At 37.4% G+C, this 20061-nt stretch overlaps 1 protein-coding gene across 3 annotated transcripts in view; it reads left to right on the top strand.

Annotated features, from left to right (window-relative positions):
- The window catches only part of PPP4R4 (protein phosphatase 4 regulatory subunit 4), a 72135-nt gene that overhangs the window by 28495 nt on the left and 23579 nt on the right, over positions 1-20061 (top strand). For 2 of the 3 annotated variants that reach the window (XM_060687334.2, XM_034418399.3), the window contains exons 3-11: positions 4312-4414; positions 7272-7419; positions 8221-8294; positions 11096-11202; positions 13063-13170; positions 14330-14451; positions 14568-14690; positions 18537-18706; positions 19050-19169. In XM_060687334.2, the coding sequence (XP_060543317.1) occupies positions 4312-4414; positions 7272-7419; positions 8221-8294; positions 11096-11202; positions 13063-13170; positions 14330-14451; positions 14568-14690; positions 18537-18706; positions 19050-19169 (1075 nt within the window). Of the gene's footprint in view, positions 1-4311; positions 4415-7271; positions 7420-8220; positions 8295-11095; positions 11203-13062; positions 13171-14329; positions 14452-14567; positions 14691-18536; positions 18707-19049; positions 19170-20061 lie in introns of those variants that run through there. The other variant, XM_087872635.1, reaches the window with a different exon arrangement.

Raw genomic sequence — 20061 nt, 5'->3', positions numbered from 1 at the left:
CACACCCACAGAACCCGGTAGGAAAACTTATTAAATTTCTATTCTGCCGGCGTGTCCTTAACTTTCTTCCGCGGCTTTGCCCACCGCCCCATTCCCCAGAGTCGGGGAATGCACCATTCCCTGACTCCGTCCTTGCCGCGGAGCCCCTGCCTGCTCGCCCTTCGCCACGCGGCTCTGCCCACCCGCCCCATTCCCTGGAGTTGGGGAATGCACCATTCCCCGACTCCTACTGCTCACCTTTCTCCCGCGGCTGGCTGTCAGGGAAGGCAAGCGGCCGAAAGTTACCGGAGTTGCTCATTCTCCTTGAATGAGCCGCTCTGGTCCACGCGCTGGCTGTGCAAGCGCACACCCAACCTGCCGCTGATGAGTGAATTAAATAAACGGTGTGCGCTTGCGCAGCCGGCGCATGGACCAGAGTGGCTCATTCAAGAAGGAGAGTGAGTGACTCCGGTAACTTTTGGCTGCTTGCCTTCCCTGACAGCCAGCCGCGGGAGAAAGGTGAGCAGTAGGATACACAGCGTGGCGAAGGGCGAGCAGGCTGCAGCTCCACGGCGAGGCCGGAGTCGGGGAATGGGGCGGGTGGGCAGATGGGCGGAGCCTCCAGCTGCCATTGCTACCGGTTGTCCGAATCATCGGCCATCATCGCTACCTACTCGCCCGAGCCAGTCAGAACCGGGAGCATTTCACCCCGCAGATGTGCCTACAGATGGTCTTTGAGTTATGACAGTAATGGTCTTTGAGTTATGACAGTAATGGAGCCCAGAATTACGATTGTAATTCATGCTGGTCATTAATCAGATTATCACTTGACTTTTTGTGGTGGTTGTTAAGCAAATACACAGTTGTGGATTGCCATGGTGAATGCCATGGTCATTAAGTAAACCCATTGTCCACAATGAGCATTTTATGCTAGAAATCAGAAGTGGTGCGGTACATAGGGGCTGGTTGTCAAGCATCCAAAAAGTGTTCACATGACCACAGGGGGCATCAGAATGTCAAAACTGATCATAAGTTCCTTGTTTTGGGTCCTTCGTAACTCCAAACAATTTTAAAGTGACAGTTAAATTGAGGACCACCTGTATCTGTGGGACTGCTTTCTACTCTGTTCATCAGACAGACTGATCTGAGTAAGGTCAACTCTTTCCCCTTCATAATTTGATGGGGTTTTATAAGCTAACTTTCTCAATAGACACACCCACACTTTGAAATTCCCTTCCTGCACAGTTTTGGTTGTCTATGTTTCTTCTAAGCTTTAGGAAAGCTGCTAAAAACTGCCAATTCCATGTGGCACAGGAGGAGAGAATGCTTTGATTAGAAAGGAGATTGCAAGTATACGATTGCTATAACTTTCTGGTTTTATTTTTTATTTTTTTTACTTTGAACAGTTTTTGTTTCTAGGTTTTGGGGTTTTTTTTGTAATCAGAGTCTTATTTTATGATGAGATTAGTTTATAGTTAGTTAGTTTATGGTTTATTTGATTTGTATACCGCCCTACTCCCAAAGGACTCAGGGCGGTGAACAGCCAAACAATAAAATACATAGATACAAAAAATTTAAAAACCAGATAAAATCGAATTAAATCATTTTGGCCCAGACAGATTAAAACACCCCAATAATTTAAAAACAGATTAAAATTTACATATTAAAAAGAGGGAAAAGATTAGGCCAAGCCCGCCTGGTGGAATAAAAAGGTCTTCATAGCGCGGCGGAAGGTGCGCAGATCTGGGATCCTCCGTATCTCCGGGGGGAGCTCATTCCAGACGGTAGGTGCCCCCACCATTAGGTTTATTTACTTAGAGCTTTTTGGGATTGAGTACTATACAAATAAGTAAAGTAAAGTAAATAAATCTCATACGTTTTATGACAATTTTGTAAGCCACTATTAGTCTATATTTGTTTGGCAGTATATTTAAGTATACTAAGTATACTATACTATACTAATATACTAATATTTAAGTATACTAAGTATGAAATAAGTAGTGAGACATCAGAATTGGATTTTCAGAAACAATTTCTGCATTCAGCATTCAGTTATCCTGAATGCTGAATGCAGAATTTTTTCCTGAAAATCCAGTACTGATGTCTCACTACTTATTTCATACTTAGTATGAGGGCAGAAAATTAGTTTTGGACCCATGTTATGTTCTTTGATAAATGTTCATTTTTTGTAGAAGAAGGTATCTTCATTCCTATCTCATTTGCCAGCATTTTAAAACAGAAGCAACCTTTTATCAAGCAAGTAATTACAGCTTGTCATGCAACTGACTCAGTAGGCAAATTTGAGTTCTATTAATTTCACATAGTTACCATATAGATTTCTGTTTAGCCATATACCAAACTGGCATTTTCACTGTCCACAGTGTAACATCAGCCCGGTATCATCTTCCTATCTTCCTTCCCTTCCTTTCCTACTTGGTTTATATGCTGTCCTAGTTGAAATGAATTGGAAGCAGCTTGCATACCTAAATACATATTAAGATCAAAACAGTTAAACAAAAATAACAGCATAACAATATATCCCACAATTTGTCAGGGAAATATCAATCACATATATAATCCTACTTCTTTGTAATTCAGATCTTTCTTTGGTTTTGCTCATACATACGGACTCATCATGCTGTTGCTGTTTGAAAACAACATTATACACAGTGGTAATATTCTAAAGAAACTAAAGGCAAGAAATAAACGATAAATAATAAATAAAATAAAAGGAAACTTACGCAGATCTAGTTTACTTTATCAACATTCACTGTGTCTCCTTATATTTTTGTCCTTGCAAACTGTCTTTGTTTCTATCACATCTAAATACTACTTCATACACTATCCTTGGTTTTTTAAACTTATGACCTCTCTGTTTTTGAGAGGTCAAAGGATAATGAGGACTTCATTATCTTCATCCAGACAGCTTTTCTCTGTCTTCCCCTTCTTTATTAATTCTTTCTTTATATATTTGTTTTGCAATTCAGTTCTCATTCTATTTATAAACTATATACTTTTTGCATACTTGTTTCTGTTCTGTATCTGACCATCTTACCAAAATATTATTTTTGTGTCTTCTATCTCAATGCATTCCTTACCACTGGTACCTCCCCTTCTAAACTCTGCATCTAAGATACTTGGTTCAGAATTCAGAACATTATTTCATCTGTTGGATGACCACCATCCTTTCATTTTTCATACAGAACTGTGCAGTATCATTTTTAGCATCAATTGGGGGGGGGGAATAGCTTTCAAGGCCCATTTAAAGGATATGTTCTTTCCAGATTTCTTCAAATGGATAGCACCCATCATTATATTTGTATTTACTGAGCAAACAGCCTACTCCATTCCAATTTGTACTGTAGTCATTCCAATATTCTCCCAACCAAAATTAATTTCCCAATTTAATCCCGTACTATAAACTGGATCTCCACTCCCAGAAAGACACAACCATTAGAAAGGCTGTCATCTCTTTCATTCCCCTTCTCCAGATCCCCCTCCAGATAAATAATTTGCTGCTGAAACTTGTATATGAAGAGATCATGATGAAGAAGAGCTGGATATTTACTTCTAACTGCATCCTTTGAGTGGTCAACTATGAATTCACACAGCCCACTCCTCTACTTTGCTTGGTCTCAGGTGATCTTATTTTTCCTTCAGATCTGCTGTGTTAATTTTAAAATCTGAAAAGGTTCAGCTAATCACATTATATACATGGGAGGGCAGGACATCCTATCAAATCTTTTAAGTTCTGTAAGGTTTTGAATAGGACTTTGTGCAAGCACATTACCCATGTGTGTGAATTCAGGGAACCACTCAAAGAACTGCACTAATGGATACAAAATCATTTTTCTCAAGTCTATTCACATTAGATTATTATGTTCTAAAATATAATGATGTCAAAATATGTTTCTTATTCAAATAATAATTTGGAAATGAAAAATATTCCAAAACTTGTGAACTTGGGTGACTAAATCTACATTGTTATAAGCTGAAAATTTAGCTCAGTTGTCTGTCTAGAAACATGTTGTGTAAATCAATTAAATGATACTCTGAGGAAGGTCTGATAGTAAAAGTTGAAATATTTTCAATTCATTTAAAGCAAATCATAATGGTTGGTTATGTTTTACTGAGTTCCTTTTATTGTGTTATCTTAATAGTATGTGTAAATAATTATTTTTTACACGTGTTTTTATTTTCAAAATTGATTTATATGGTTTATGTATTTTTATGATATGAGGTTTCATTTCCTAGCAATTTTTCTTTTCTTTTTATTAAACTTGATCTCATAGAAAATGTATTTTAAAAATTGTTCTTTTTTAAAAAAATAAGTTCTGGTCAAGACATCCAAGGGACAAGTGTGGTTGCAAATCTTCCAGTCCTGATGCGACAGAATCCTACAGAGACACTGAGGAGAGTCTTGCCAAAAGTTCGAGTAGGTATAGCATGATTTCCTATTAAAGTATTGTATGCATTCCAGTTATACAAAGAACAAAACTCCAACTGATTTTAATAGCTGTGAATATTTTATTTTTAAAAAAATTATGTACAGGTAGTCAACTTACAACCATTCATTTAGTGACTGTTAGAAATTACAACAGCCCTGAAAAAAGTGATTTATGACTGTTTTTCACAGTTCTGTCTATTGCAGCATCCCCATGGTCACATGATCAAGATCTGGACACTTGGCAACTGCCTCATATTTGTGACTGTTACAGTGTCCTAGGGCCATATCATCACCTTTTGTGACCGTCTATCAATAGGAAAGCCAGGTTCACTTAACAGCTGTGTTATAATTTAACAATTATACTGATTCACTTAACTGTGGCAAGAAAAGTTATAAAATAGGGAAAAATTCACTTAGCAACTATCTTGCTTAATAACAGAAATGTTGGGCTTAATTGTGATCATAAGTCGAGGACTACCTGTATAGTCTTCGATTTACAACAGTTTGTTTAGTAACTCTTCAAACTTACAATGGCATTGAAAAAAGTGACTTATGATCATTGCAACATCCCCATGGTCATGTGATCAAAATTCAGACACTTGCCAACTGACTTATATGTATGACGGTTGCAGTATTCCAGCATCATGTGTCCCCGGGTCATGTGATCCCTTTTTGTAAGCTTCTGACGAGCAAAGTCAATGGGAAAGCCGGATTCACATTCACATATTACTAAATTAACTAAGGTTGTAAAATGGGGCAAAACTCACTTCACAAATGTCTCACTTAGCAACAGAGGTTTCGGGCTCAGTTGTGGTTGTAAATCGAGGACTACCTGTACTTTATTCAGATTAAATTTAATCTTCCCTTGCCCCCAAATATTCTTGGATAAGATACTCTGTAAAAATAATAATATTTTCTATGAAATTTAATCCCTCTCTCGTATATTGACCAAAACTAGTAATATTCCATATCATATTATAAAATTAATTTACTTATATTTAAGTCAGTTTATCTATCAATGTAATTGCTAAGTGCTGACACAGACAGTGGCACATGACTTGATTCTTGAACAACAAGAAAAAACTGGGAAATCAGATATCTATAAATAGAATATATTTTTAATTAACAGAAAAATATATATTCTATGTGTCCCAAATCCCTAAATAAGCCTCTGATCAAGTTCCAGTTGATAAAATATTCCCTCCTGAGATTCTGTTATTATAGCTGAATTAATAAAAGTAGCTTTAGGTCCATACTATATTTGTTTCCTAGTCTGGTCTAATTTATAAGGCTGGCATTGAGATTGAGCTGAAATTAGGAGAAAAAATTAGCTGGAATATATAGTCAGATTGTATGATCTAGGAAAAAGAAATGAAACAAGTTTATACCAATCCAAAGATTTATTCTGCTAAAATATTCATCAAACAAGCAAAATAATGTCAGAATGGGACAATTGAACATTGCTGCCTTAACACGCCCACTTCTTCCCGGGCACTCCATCGCAACTGATCTAACATGGGCATTCTTACTTGGCTGGCTGTTCACTGGCGCTTCTCTCCCGCCACTGCTCCGCCAGCGTTCTTCCCCTGCCTCTTTATCCTGGGCATTTCACGGAGGGATACTTTTCCATCCGGGCAACCAATCCGCGCATCGAGTGAGCGACCTTAAGCAGGGGGAAGTGGGGGACGGTGCTTTCTTGTGCATGCAAGGAGAGGGGGGGAAAGTGGCCCATTTGGGGAGGGGGATAGTTGGAGGCAGGGTCTTTCCCTTCCCAGCCTTTCAGGAGACTGCATCCCCCCATGCTGGTATAATGACAAGGTTAATAACGAGCTGATATGGCTTTACCGCTTAGCTGCAAAATACTGCAAAGCCAATATTTTCTTCCAAATATTAATGAGAAACAGCAATGCTGAAACAATTGTTGCTGATTCCCAGTTTCTTCAAATGGCAGACTTTAAAGGGAGAATCTTGAAATCACAGGAAGACAGAAGAGCAGGCAAAAAAGTCTGGCTAGTTTTGAGTGAAGGGTTAGAGCCTAACCCGCCCTCCCCCCTTCCAAACTGGCTCTCTCAACAGCCTCACACACAGACAGAAACCCATGTGAAGACTCTTAAGACCTTCACACCCAAAAACGTCAGCATGGGGGAGATGCGATAGGTGAGGAAAAGTGAGTATTTTTGCCTCATGGTGAGAAATTTGAATCTGGTCCTTGAAAGGAAGAGGTGAGTTCATCCCAAAACTGAAAGAACACAAGGGAGATCCCCGTTTCCTCCCTTCTCTTTTTTTTAACCTCCTCCAACTCTGTCCAGGTGCTGCTGGAGGAAAGAGTGAGAAGGGGGGAATGCAAAGAGGGTTTTTTGTACAGGCTGCTTTTTTCCCCTCTCCTTGCCTGCACATCAAAGCAATGTCCCCCACCTCCCCGTGCCCGAGGCCGCCCACCTCTTGGCATGCAGATTGGCTGCCCAAATGCACATTTATATGTCCCACACAGCCATATGGCTATGGAAAAATATCCTTCTGTGAAACACCATTGATGAAGGGGCGGGGAAAGAACGCTGGTGGATCAATGGCAGGAGAGGACCGCTGGTGCAGAGCCAGCCGAGTAAGAATCCTTGTTTTTGGTCAATCACAGTGGAGTGCCTAAGAAGAAGTGGGCATGTTAAGGCAGCCATGTTCAATTGTCTTAAAAGTGTGAGAAAGCAAAACTACAATAAAACACAATAATTATAAATTAGATTAAGATGTGATAAATTTTACAAACAATAAGCTGTACTCTTTATACCTGTTGTATTTGCTTAATGTATGTATATCTTTTGCTTAGGTATTATTTTTTCTGATTATATAGGAAGTTCTACCTGTTGCAGGTGTGGAAATGCAATTAACAGCAGCTGTTTCTCTTTTGACAATTCTTCAAGAGGAGTCAATATCCATCCATACTTACTCTCACTCATTCTTACAACTCATTCTACAGAATCTGGAGCATAGAGATGCAGGTCAGAGGAATGCCATGTTGCTGATTTCTTAGTTTGCTCTGCTTTTTCTTTTGATAATTTACTATTTAAAGCATTACGTGCAGGAATAAAATAAAATAAGTAATTACAGAATAGATTTGCTAGTGCTATATCATGTAGTTGATTAGCTTTTATTTTATTTCACCCTTTTTATTAAAAGAAACCCCTTTTAATAAAATTATAAAAAAAAGAGGAGGGAATTACAAGAAACTAAGCCGGCACACAATGGGGAAGACACCTCAAAAGGAATGAGGTGGTGCTGGCAATCCCAATAATGCTCAGGGATATTAAAACCGTGAGGGTGCTATACAAACAATCCAATGTATTCCCGCTTTGTGCCTACGTACTCACTTGTGATCCCTTCTTCTCCAATCTCTCATCTTTGCAAGGGGAAAACAAAAATAAAAACAGATCAGGCAAAAGACAATATGTATTGACTGTAATGGTAATCACATGACTGAGAGACACTACAAAGGTTGTTAATGTGGACATAGGTCTTAAAGTTACTTTTTCAACACTCAAAACTTCATATGATCACTGAACAATACAGTCAGTAAACTCCAAGGTAAGAGTCTAGGCTTTTATTTGGTGGGACTTAATTCCAGCCAAATTCCTATTTGATCTGTTAAATTATATTTTAACATATTAACTTCTATAACGTATACATTATATATTTATTTTAGGGTTACTGTTGTCATAATGATGTTAATTGAAATCATTGTCTAAAAGAATTTTACAGAGCTGGTTTGTGGTGCTTATATCTAGTTTATTTGTACTTCACAGGTGTCAGTAATGCTTGGCTGGACACACTTCTTGCTGCAATAGAAGCTCTTCCAAAAGAAACTATTAGACATGAGGTAATATTGTTTTCCCACAATATTAGTGGGAAGAAATAATATTGGTTCAGGGATGTATGCAGATCATGCTCTAATTGTAATATCCTGGTTTCAGAAATTATCTTCAGATGGAGGATGAATGATAGGTGTTACTTAAAAAAATACCAATCATATAGTGTTGCTTAAAAATTATAGAAATAAGAATTATTGTTTGTAAAATATGTCACAAGAGACAACTATATGGGAGACAAGTAAAACGTATATGAGAGGAATCTTAATAAGGCTTGCAGCAAATAAAAAAAGAACATAATAGAAATGATAATTAGAAGAGAGAATAAAAGACAGGATAGATTCATAAAACTAGTCTCAATCAACAAGCACTGAAAGAGTTCAATAAATTAACAACTAGATTTATTGGAAGTGATAAAATTTCAAAAGATAAAAAAGCAAACAAAATCATTTTGAAAATGCAAACAAACCAAGGAAACTTCTAACATGAAATCAGAAGAAAGAAAGAAGGCTGATACAGCTATGAAGAAAAAAAAACAAATTATTATATATAAGATTGGTAATAACAAAATAATATTTTGTGTGGAATTATATTCCAGGCATAAAATTACAGGAGTCATTCAAAAACATTTCTTGAAAACTCATCTTAAAGAATTTACTAAAGAATGTAGACAAATCTTAAGCAAATTAATATGAATGTAAAAGATTAGTTTAATTTAGTTTACTGTCATTGCACATGGTACAACGAAATTAAATGCCATCTTCAGTATATATTATAACTATAAAAATAAAAACACAAACATAAATTCTTTACATTCTATATAATTGAAATTGAAAACCCAATATTGCACTATATCGTAGAATTCAATATGGTTATTGCCCTGGGATAGAAGCTGTTTTTCAGCCTATTTGTCTTTGTTTTTATTATCCTGTACCATCTGCCAGATGGTAATAGTTCCAAAAAAGGGTGCCCAGGATGAGATGGATCTTTAAGAATGTTTTGAGCTTTTTTAAGGCAGCAGGAGCTATAAAGCTCTTCCAAAGAGGGGAGAGGGCAACCTCTGGGCAATGATGTTGACCCTCTGGAGTGCTGTCCTATCTGCCACTGTGCAATTTGCTAACCATACACAGATGCAGTAAGTTAAAATACTCTTTATGGTGCAGCGGTAGAAGGCCACCAGCAGTTTTTCATTCAATTGTTGTTTCTTGAGAAGTCTCAGATAGTATAATCTCTGCTGGACCCTTTTGACCAGTGCTGCAATGTGAGTGCCCCAGGTCAGGTCCTCTTTTATGATAACACCCAGAAACTTAAAACTGGCCACTTGCTCCACTCAGTCTCCATCGATAAGCAAGGGCTGGATGTCTGATCTATTCCTTCTATAGTCGACTATAAGCTCCTTGGTCTTATTTGTGTTAAGGACCAAGTTATTGTCCCCACACCATGAAAGCAACTGTTCCACCTCATCTCAATAGGCAGACTCATCCCCCCTGAAGATCAGTCCCACCACTATTGTATCATATGCCAATTTAGTAATAGTATTACTAGCGTGAGTGGAAATGCAGTCATGCACATAAAGAGTATAGAGTAAGGGACTCAACATGCAGCCCTGTGGTGTACCAGTGTTAAAAATAAGGGCTGAAGAGATATGATTACCTAATCTGACCCTCTGAGAGCGGCCAGACAGGAAATTCATAATCCAAAGGCAGATTGAATAAAAAGATGTATATACGGTTAATACATAATAACACAAATCTCAGGCATATGGCCATTTTCCTCCCTCGCTGCTCAGATATTCCACCGATTGGGATAATATCCACTGCCACTGGACTGACTGGGTGCCATTCAAACTTCCTCTACAGCCTGGTCACGCCCCTTTCTTCTGCGCAAAACTGTATATGTAAATCAGACATTTTTATTTCAAAAAGGAAAATAAAAGGTAACATTTGTTATAAATAGACTAAAATTTGTCAACATTAATAAAAAGAGGGCAGCTGTAATATTTTTAGACATGGACAAAAGCCTTTGATAAGTCAGAATGGACTTTTGTTTGCTAGAGACATTAATCCAAATGAAACCTGGAGCAGTGGTGGGTTCCAACTGGTGTTACCACTGGTTCCTTTCGCGCACGCGCTTTGTGTGTGATCACCGCGCGCTTGCTCACTTCACTCGCATGTGCGCTGAACTTGCGCTCCATGCAAGTGCATTACATTTCTGCCTAGCTGAGGCGTAGCAATCCACTCTGCTGCGCCTATCAGTTGGCCTAAAAAATGACAAATAAAGGTAGGTATAACGCGGGGGCGGGCAGGAGGGCCCAGCTCACAGTCATAGAGAACCGGTTCGCTAACGTCACATCATTACCACTACCGGCTCACCTGAACCGGGAGCAACCCATCACTGACCTGGAGTATTAAAAACTTGGCTCAACAACATATATTAACAGCAAAGATTAGTGAATGTTTAAGATTTATATGGAATGGGAAAAACCAAGAGTTATGTTTAAAATTGTACAAAATTTAAAAGACATTTATATTTTTCTAGATCCGAGAGTATAAACTTCAAGTTTATCTTAGTTGTTTTACTAACTTGGCCATTATGCCACAGGTTATATTTCTTATACAGAATTTTTAAAATAAATTTTATCAAATGTAGCCTATAATTTCAAGTATGTTAACTTGCTGCAAGGATGATTTGGAAAGCTGATATTAATAAAGATTTTAGTTTGTGAAATAGTTCTTAATGCATATTTTTGCTGCTTGACTTTTATTTATCTAATTCTGCATTTGTTACCTGAATATCTTCTTCTGTCCTATAGATCCTGAATCCTCTTGTTTCCAAGGCACAGCTTTCCCAAACACTTCAGTCTCGCCTGGTTAGTTGTAAAATCTTGGGGAAATTAGCTAACAAGTTTGAAGCTCATATGTGAGTAGCTTGTGTGTGTTTTAGATGTCCTAATGAATAAATGGTCTACAAAGGAAACAAGGTGACCTCATTTTGTTGCAATAGAAAAGAATACTACTTTCGAATATTGACAAACTGTATATTACACAATGATCCTAAGACACAATCCATAAAGCTCTGGTGAGCATCATCTTTTTTATCTAAATGGGAATAATTGAGTCTACATAGCAATTGTAGGTCCTGAATTGTATCCTCTATAAAAGGATAAATATTTCCTACAACTTACAATTATCATCTTTGTCCTGCACAGTGCCATTTCAGCAAATTTTATTCTTATTTCCATGATTTGCCCTACTAGTTGCCATTTTAGATTTTATGTTATTTTGTTTGGAAGTGTTTTTAAATTCGTTGTCATGACTGGTATGCCATATTGAAGGATATACAATAATTGCATGCCATCCAGCATGAAAGCAATTTCAGAAACAGTCAACCTCATTTTTGTTCAGAAATACCACCTTGTTTGCTCTTATAAAGGTATTGGATTTGTCTGCCTGTCTTTTAGTTTCAAAGAATATGATAGTGTAACTCAGAATAGAGTTTATATAAGAGTTGAGATTTATGAACGTTCAAGGTAGGTTCATTTTGATTTGCTTAATTTTCTTCAGACCTTGCATTGCCGTGTTGATAGGCTTAAAGCATGTTGGATATTTTATGTGGGTGTGGAACCCATTATCTTCTTTTTAGCTACATATGAATTCATTTTATTTTTTATCTTGCTATAGAGACAACCCCGCCCCCCTCTTGAGAATTTTCTGGTCAGGAAGTAAAGGCACCCACCATATTTTAACAATGATAGCCTGCATAACATATATGGGTCAGGGGTGGTTTTTTCTTACCTTTACTACTGGTTCGCAATAGGATTGCGCGCGCGCTCGCTTCACTCGCACACGCACCTTCTGCACATGCGCAGATCGCTTCTGATGACATCAGGGTCAGTGGGCGGAGCCTCCCATCGGTTTTACTACTGGTTCTATAGAACCAGTCCGAACCGGGGGCAGCCCACCACTGATATGGGTAGCTTTCTTGACTTGTCCCTTTTTTTCCTTTGTGCCCAAGGGAAAGAAGAAAGCATTGATCAAAATATGATTTGACTTCAGGATGATGCCAAGTAGTCAGTCAGATTTTGTTCTGTGATGATTCTATGAAAGCAAAGTCCAAAGAATGCTTGCCTTCATCCTGATGCCAATCAAAAGACTCCCATGAACAAATGAGGGAACAAAATGAGCAAATGAGAGAGAACAAAATGACCCATAAAGAAACAGATTTTCAAAATAAATTTTGTCTTCTCAAGAACCTTCTGTTGTTTCCAAAGTAAATTGTGAGTTTTAAAGCATTTGGTTCAACTCTAATAATATCTTGATTTTCTAGAAGATTTTTTCAGATCAGCCTGGTCTGAACAGAGATGAAATTCATGCTGTATCATTTACGTTGCCTGTTCAGAAATTTAGAATTTTTGATACATTTCCCAATTATGTATCTACTTACATATCTTTAATACTGATAAAGTAGTTAGAGTTTACAGTTCTATTTATTTGCTAACATTTGTGCTTCTAGTATTTCACTATTAAATATTGTTATGATGTTATAGTGGCCTATATGTTCTTAACATTTGAGAAGTGTAAATTATCTTTTATATGTATTGTAGTGTTGTTGTTCAGTCATTGAAAAAACATAAATACAGTTATTACATACAGTATTGTAACAATTATATAAATTATAATTATCAGGGTTTTTTACTCTTATTACAGTTTTGAAATATATGTGACAAAATTATGAGAATATTTTTTTCTATTACAATTTAAGTAACTGTTTCCTTTTTAGCATTAAAAGAGAAATCCTTCCCCTGGTAAAATCTCTTTGCCAGGATGTAGAATATGAAGTTCGTTCCTACATGTGCCGGCAGCTAGAACTAATTGCTCAAGGAATAGGGTGAGCAAAGCTTGATAATTCATAATTGATAAATCAGTGAAAATAATTCCAGTTAATATTTGTATTAATTTTTAAAAGATCACACAGTTTCTAAATTGGATTGATTTAATATGTTAAGTTGAATTCATACAATATAAGTTTCCAAATTACTTACTCCAATTATAAGTGATTTTCTTTTATGAACAACCAAGATATATTAGATATGTTAGGCAAAAATTTTCTTATTGCTGCCAAGCATGCTTTTCTTAAATTGCAATTGTTAATAAATTCATCTTTGAATCCTGGGCTATTTCTCTCACAGCCAATGTGATATAAAGATTAGAATATCTGAAAAAAAAATCCAAATTCAGATTATCACTAAAATGATCTTGGTCAATTAATAAAGCATGACTATGCTGCCATTAGGTGAATCCAGATTTAGTTAAAAAGTCATAACCCCAAATCAGTATATCAGTGGTTCTGCATTATGTTTAGTGCTTGAGTGCACTGAGTGACATACTGTAGCCCACTGTTCTAGTTTCTATGTTTTTCAACATATTTGTAAAAAATTTGGATGTGTTTTGAGTTTTCAAAATTAGAATTTCATTTTTCTATCGTCCTGTTTATTCTCTTGACTTTCCAGGTGATGCCATAATAGTCATGATTTTCAGTGAGCTTTGGACTAGACACACACACACACACACACACACACACACACACACACACGGTTCTGTCATAAAAGGACGGATGGAGTTATTTCAAGGGTTAGGGTAGAGATAGAGAAGCATCTTTTTCATGTGCTCTTGTGTGTAGCAGTTTACTGCTCCCACTGGAATGCCAACAATTCTTTGACTCAACTGATGACAAATTAGAACAAATCTCTACTGAAAGCATTTCAGCATTCAAATTCTAACACATAAATTTTGCTGTAAATTATACTGTTCTTGTGTGTGAAATTTTACTGTGTATACGACTGAGAAATTAAATGTAATAAACACTCTACTTAGTAGTTAGTCCCATTGATTTTAATAAACTAATTCGTTTAAATATATTTTTCTGTACAAATAGATTAAGAAAATATGCACATTGAAAGCCATCTCTTATTTCCAATGTATGGATACTATAGTAGCTGACAATTATGAGTAAACTCATAAACGGTTGTTTTTGTATTTTTTTGTAGAACGGAACTAACAAAAAATGTAGTGCTTCCAGAACTAGTAGAATTGGCAAGGGATGAAGGCAGCAGTGTACGTCTTGCAGCTTTTGAAACATTGGTAAATCTGTTAGAAATGTTTGATGCAGGTAAGATTCATTAGCTCTGCAGCTATTTTTCTACCTGTTATGATCTGTTTCTAATATGCTAATAATCATATGTTGATTATTCATCCCTTTCTAATCATATCTTTTCTGTTTTTCAGATGATAGAAGTCAAACTGTTCTCCCATTAGTGAAATCATTCTGTGAAAAATCCTTTAAAGCAGATGAATCTATTCTGGTTTCATTATCTTTTCATTTAGGGAAGCTTTGTAATGGACTATATGGTATGACTAAAAAGTTCTCAATACAATTTTAAGGGTGCTGCATTTGTTTATATTTGGTTGGAAACATTTAACACTGCAATCCTGATTGTGCTTACTTCTGGAATAAAGAACACTTAATATTCAATTAAATATAATAAGGAAATATATAATTAAATGACAAAATCTGCCACTTTTCCCCCAGATAATGTTTGATATGATAGTATTGGTATGAATTTTTAATCAACATTTACTTAAATAAAGGAGAGAAGCAACCTAGAACTAAGGAGATTCCTGACAGTTAGAACAATTAATCAGTGGAACACCTTGCCTCCAGAAGTTGTAAATGCTCCAACACTGGAAGTTTTTAAGAAAAGATTGGATACCCATTTGTCTGAAATGTTATAGGGCAGTGATGGCGAACCTATGGCACGCGTGCTAGAAGTGGCACACAGAGTCATCTCTCCGGGCATGCCAGCCATCGCCCCTTGCTCTTCTGGGTTCCAGCACGCACATGCCAGCTAGTCTTCACATGTGCAGGAGTGCTGGAAACTGGAAGAGCAGCTCCCTGGCGCGCACGTGTGTGCCTGGAAGCTGAGCTTCCTGTTTCCGGTGCACGCATGCACGCTGGCCAGCTAGTCAGAAACTGGAAGACCAGGTGGCTGGTGCGCATGCACACACTGGAAACTAGAAGTTCACTCAGTGCCGAAAAGGTTTGCCAACACTGTTGCATGCGCGTGCAACCCTCCCCTCCTACCCGCTCTCTAGGAGTCTCTGGAGGCTGGGGACAGCAAAAAACGTCACTTCCTGTCCAACTGGGAGTTGGGAAATGGGCCGTTTCAGGCCTCTGGAGGGCCTCCAAGGGAGGGGGGGAGGCTGTTTTCACCCTCCCCAGATGCTTAGAGACGATCTGGACCCAGGTGAGAAAGAAAAACGGGCCTTCCCCACCCCCCCAGGCCCTCCGGAGGCAGGAAACAGCCTGTTTCCCTACTTCTGGTGGGCCCAGAAGGCCCTAAAATCAGTTGGCCAGCATGTGCATGCGTGCCACAGCTGAGCTGGCGTGCCCACTGATATGGCTATGCGTGCCACCTGTGGCACGTGTGCCATAGGTTTGCCATCACGGTATATACTAGTATATAGTATATAGTATATAGCAGGGGTGAAATGCTCCCGGTTTGGACCAGATTGGACCAGATTGCCCGATCCGATAGCGATGGCGGCGGGTGGTTCGGAGAACCGGTAGCAAAAATCCCTGCGGGCCCCCCCCCCATGCCCAGCTGAGCCGCAGGATCATCGGAGGCTTTTTTTTTCTTTTAAAAGCATTTTTTCTACAACCTCTTCTGACAAAAAAATGCTTTTAAAAGTAAAAAAAAAAAAAGCCTCTGATGATCATGCGGCTCAGCTGAGATAGTCAGAGGCTTTTCAAAGCATTTTTTTCTGCAACCTCTTGGCCGAAGAGTCATTGGTAAAAAAAATGCTTTGAAAAGTCTTTGACGATTCCAGCTGAGTTTCCTGATCGGCAGAGAGATATTTTTTAAAATGCCTCTCTGACGATCCAAGTTGAGTTTCCTGATCGGCAGAGGCTTTTCAAAGCATTAGAAAAAATGCTTTGAAAAGTTAAAAAAAAAAATAGTTGGCCATGCCTACCCAGTCACATTACCCCCACCCCAACCAAGCCACACCCACAGAACCGGTAGTAACAAATTTTACATTTCACCCCTGATATATAGTATATAGTATATAGTATAAATACTTAGTATAATTTAGAAAATATACGATTTATCAACATTCACTTAAAAGTCATCCAAATAATTGAATACCAAATAAAATAGTGTCAAACGAACAGTTATTTCCTAGATACTTTTGAAAAAAAATTCTATTGCCAGTACCCAAACCAAAATGGATTTCTAAGGCGTTTAATTCACATCCTGCAAATTTTACATGGAGGGGGAATGAGCTGAAAGGAAAAGAAACTTGTTCTCAACAGGTAGAACTGTTCAGTGGATGTAAGAAAACCTGGTGCTGCACCATAGTTATTTACAAACACTTTGAATTGGGTCCAGAAGCTTACTGACAACCTACAGATAGTCCTCAACTTAACTACCATTTGTTTAACTCTTCAAAGTTACAATAGCATTGAAAATAGTAACTTACAACATATCTGTCAGTCAGAGCCATGTATAGTTTTGACTAACAGAACAGTTTGTCCATACTTGCTTGCAAAATACATAGACAGTTTCATGTTGGCGTAGTCTCTCTGATAATGACCATGTGTTAGGTTGTCTTTTAAATTATTGGAAGAAACCCTGAATATTTGTAATATTCTCTTAGCCTGTCTTTTGCTTCATTAGTAAGATGTGATTTTTTTGTGTTGCGTTGACACAGTGTTACAAGTTACTTTTGAACTTTTCTGCTCCTTCTAAAAGTAAGGTTGGAGTTTGGACTTGGATCATGATAATATTGGCTTGCCCTGAATTCAAATAGAGACAATTCTATCATGGGTATCCAAGTATTGACTCTGGCTCCTTTTTGTTAATAAGGTTGACTTTTCTTCTATGGTATTCTTGTTCATAATAGAAGCTTTGATGTCCTCTCATGTGAAATTGTCTATTTCAGTATTCATTCTTATGATAGACTTCATCAAGTTTGCCTTGGATCATGAGTCCAACATTCACTATACATTTTTTGCAGCATCAATTTATCCTTTTGATAATGATATCAGCAGCTGACTGTCCTTTCATCTTTAATTCAGCCACATCACAAAGACCAGTACAACTCAAATATTTGGTGTCTGCTTTTCCCCCAATAGCTTGCTATATACTTTGCAACCTGTAGAACTAATGTTCAGATGATATGCTTAATCAGATTTCTTGGTAAACACTGAAGGGGGTTACTATTTCCTTCGCCAGTGTATTTGTCCCTTCATGTATGACCGTGCCCATCATGGGTTAATATTTTGGAAATGTGTAACTCCCACAGAAGAGAATATACATAGCTCAGGGTTGAACTGTAGAATCCTTGGTGTTCTCTGAAGTTGCTTGTTTGCTTGCAGATGTTTCATTATCAAACCCGATAACATTTTCTGAAGATACACCTAATCTGGTAATGAAATATCTGCAAGCAAACAAACAAGCTTGGACTCCATGTAACTCCCAACAATGTACAGTAAATTGTATCATTGGCATGTGCAAACCTCTTCAGCAATGCAAGGTAACAATTCATGAAATGGGGAAATAGTTAGCTTTAAGGTTTTATCTAAAAGCAAATTAGAATGTGTTCTGTCAGGGCTTTTCCCCTCAGAGATCAATAATACATTGGTGATTACATACTTCTAGTATATTATAGAAAAGCCCTAAAGCAGGAGTTCATATATACTTTTAGAATGTAAGCCTCGTATGTTTGGAAATATGCAGGTGAAATCACATAAAATACAGCCACTCTTATCTTGATATTTTGGAGAAGTATTAGGTTGCTGTTAGTACTACAAATTGTGGATTTGATCAGTGCAGAGAGGAAAGCCTCAGCATATTAGAAGTTCATGGGGATTATTTTGTTATGGTTCTTTGATCGGCAAATGCTATATTTCAAAGTAATAGAAAATAAAATATTTAGTTTAATCAAATCTGTGTTTCTTCATATTAACATAGAAAGTGTTTTCAGATGTTATATTTCGAGTCTGTAAAGTTTACAGTTGTGTGAGACAACTAGGGAAAGAGGAGATGAGATTTGCCAGTATTGTCAATGAACTGCCTGGCATGGCAGAGATTTAAAGTGTTGAATTTATTATGTCTGCTACTATAAGCACAATGATTTGATAGGCTGTCAATTCATGAAAATATAATATTGAACAAGCATTTTATTTGTTTAAAGGAATTTTTACACCAGAGCAGCATTTGCGATTTTTGGAGTTCTATAAGAAGCTTTGTACACTGGGATTAGAACAGGAAAATGGGCACAATGACAACCAGATTCAGCTGCAAACCCTAGAACAGGAAAAGAAATACATATCAGTGAGGAAGAACTGTGCTTACAATTTACCTGTGAGTGAAACGCTCTTTTGTTTATATATCTGTAATTTGCGTGAAAGATAGACTTGTGAAACTCTTTCTGATTTTAAAGAGAGATTATTTGCTCTGAAACACATTTTCTCCTAAATCAGAGATCAGTAAGGTTAATGGGGCTGAACGTACTTTAACAAAGGATAGATTAAAAGGAGGAGGAAGGGTTGCCTGATTCGATGGCCATTGTCTCTTACTCCAGCTAAATGGACAAATTATAATTTCTATTTCTGCCAGTTATTTTTTGAGAGGATATAGGAAAGAGGAGGAGAGTAGACATATGTGTGCTAACCTTTATTATCTATTACATCCTTTATATTTCTAGGCCATGATGATTTTTGTGGATCCCAAAAATTTCAATTTGGAACTGTATTCTACATTCTTCTGTTTCTGTCATGATCCTGAAGTACCAGTTAGACATACTATGGCTGGTAGCTTCTATGAAGTAAGTCAGGAAATGTATGTTATGGAAACACTGTTTGACTTAATGTTAATAAATATTTTAAATATTAAATCTTATTTTGACATGTTTATAATTATCTAAAACATCACATTTTAACCTATTAAAAGTACTTCTTAAAAGATTGCCTCCCCTTAGAACCATGAGCCACAGTGGGGCAGTGGTTAGAGTGCAGTACTGCAGGCTACTTCTGCTGGCTGCCTGCAATTTGGCAGTTCGAATCTCACCAGGCTCAAGGTTGACTCATCCTTCCATCCTTCCGAGGTGGGTAAAATGAGGAGCCAAATTGTTAGGGGCAATATGCTGACTCTGTAAACCACTTAGAGAGGGCTGTAAAGTGGTATATAAGTCTTAAGTGCTATTGCTATTGAGTATGCAGCCTAAGATCAGTTTCAATGCCTTACCTAGGGTCCTTTTGATAGAGTTGCTTCATGTTGTGATTGTTGAGAGTAGGCCATCTTATTTTATTTATTTATTTAAAACATTTCAATAGCTGCAGTAATACAGTAGCAGTATCTCAGTTATGGAACTCTCTCCCAGGAGATGCTTGCCTAATTGCCTCTCTTCCAGGAATGCCCTGATTGCTATCTAAAAACAACAATCAATATAGAATGCAACAGCACATAGTGATGGATGAGAGCCATTGCAGCCATGTGACTGTATATTGTAGGTGCTGCATTGGTTTCCAGTAAATTGCAAAATACATTGTACAAGATGTTTGGTTTTGATTTTTAAAGAAATAGCTTCTAGCCACTTGCAGAACCTTTTCCTCTGTTTAGAACCAACTGATAGCAGTGTTCCAATATTTGAGTTCTGTTCTGTATTTAGTTTGCTCATTCCTGTTGAAATGTTGAAGGAAACTCACTTACAAAAGGTG

The sequence above is a fragment of the Pantherophis guttatus genome, chromosome 1 (genome assembly GCF_059756535.1).
Source record: "Pantherophis guttatus breed Tessera chromosome 1, ASM5975653v1, whole genome shotgun sequence".
Classification (NCBI taxonomy): domain Eukaryota; kingdom Metazoa; phylum Chordata; class Lepidosauria; order Squamata; family Colubridae; genus Pantherophis; species Pantherophis guttatus.
This window is presented reverse-complemented; position numbering and strand designations above follow the sequence as displayed.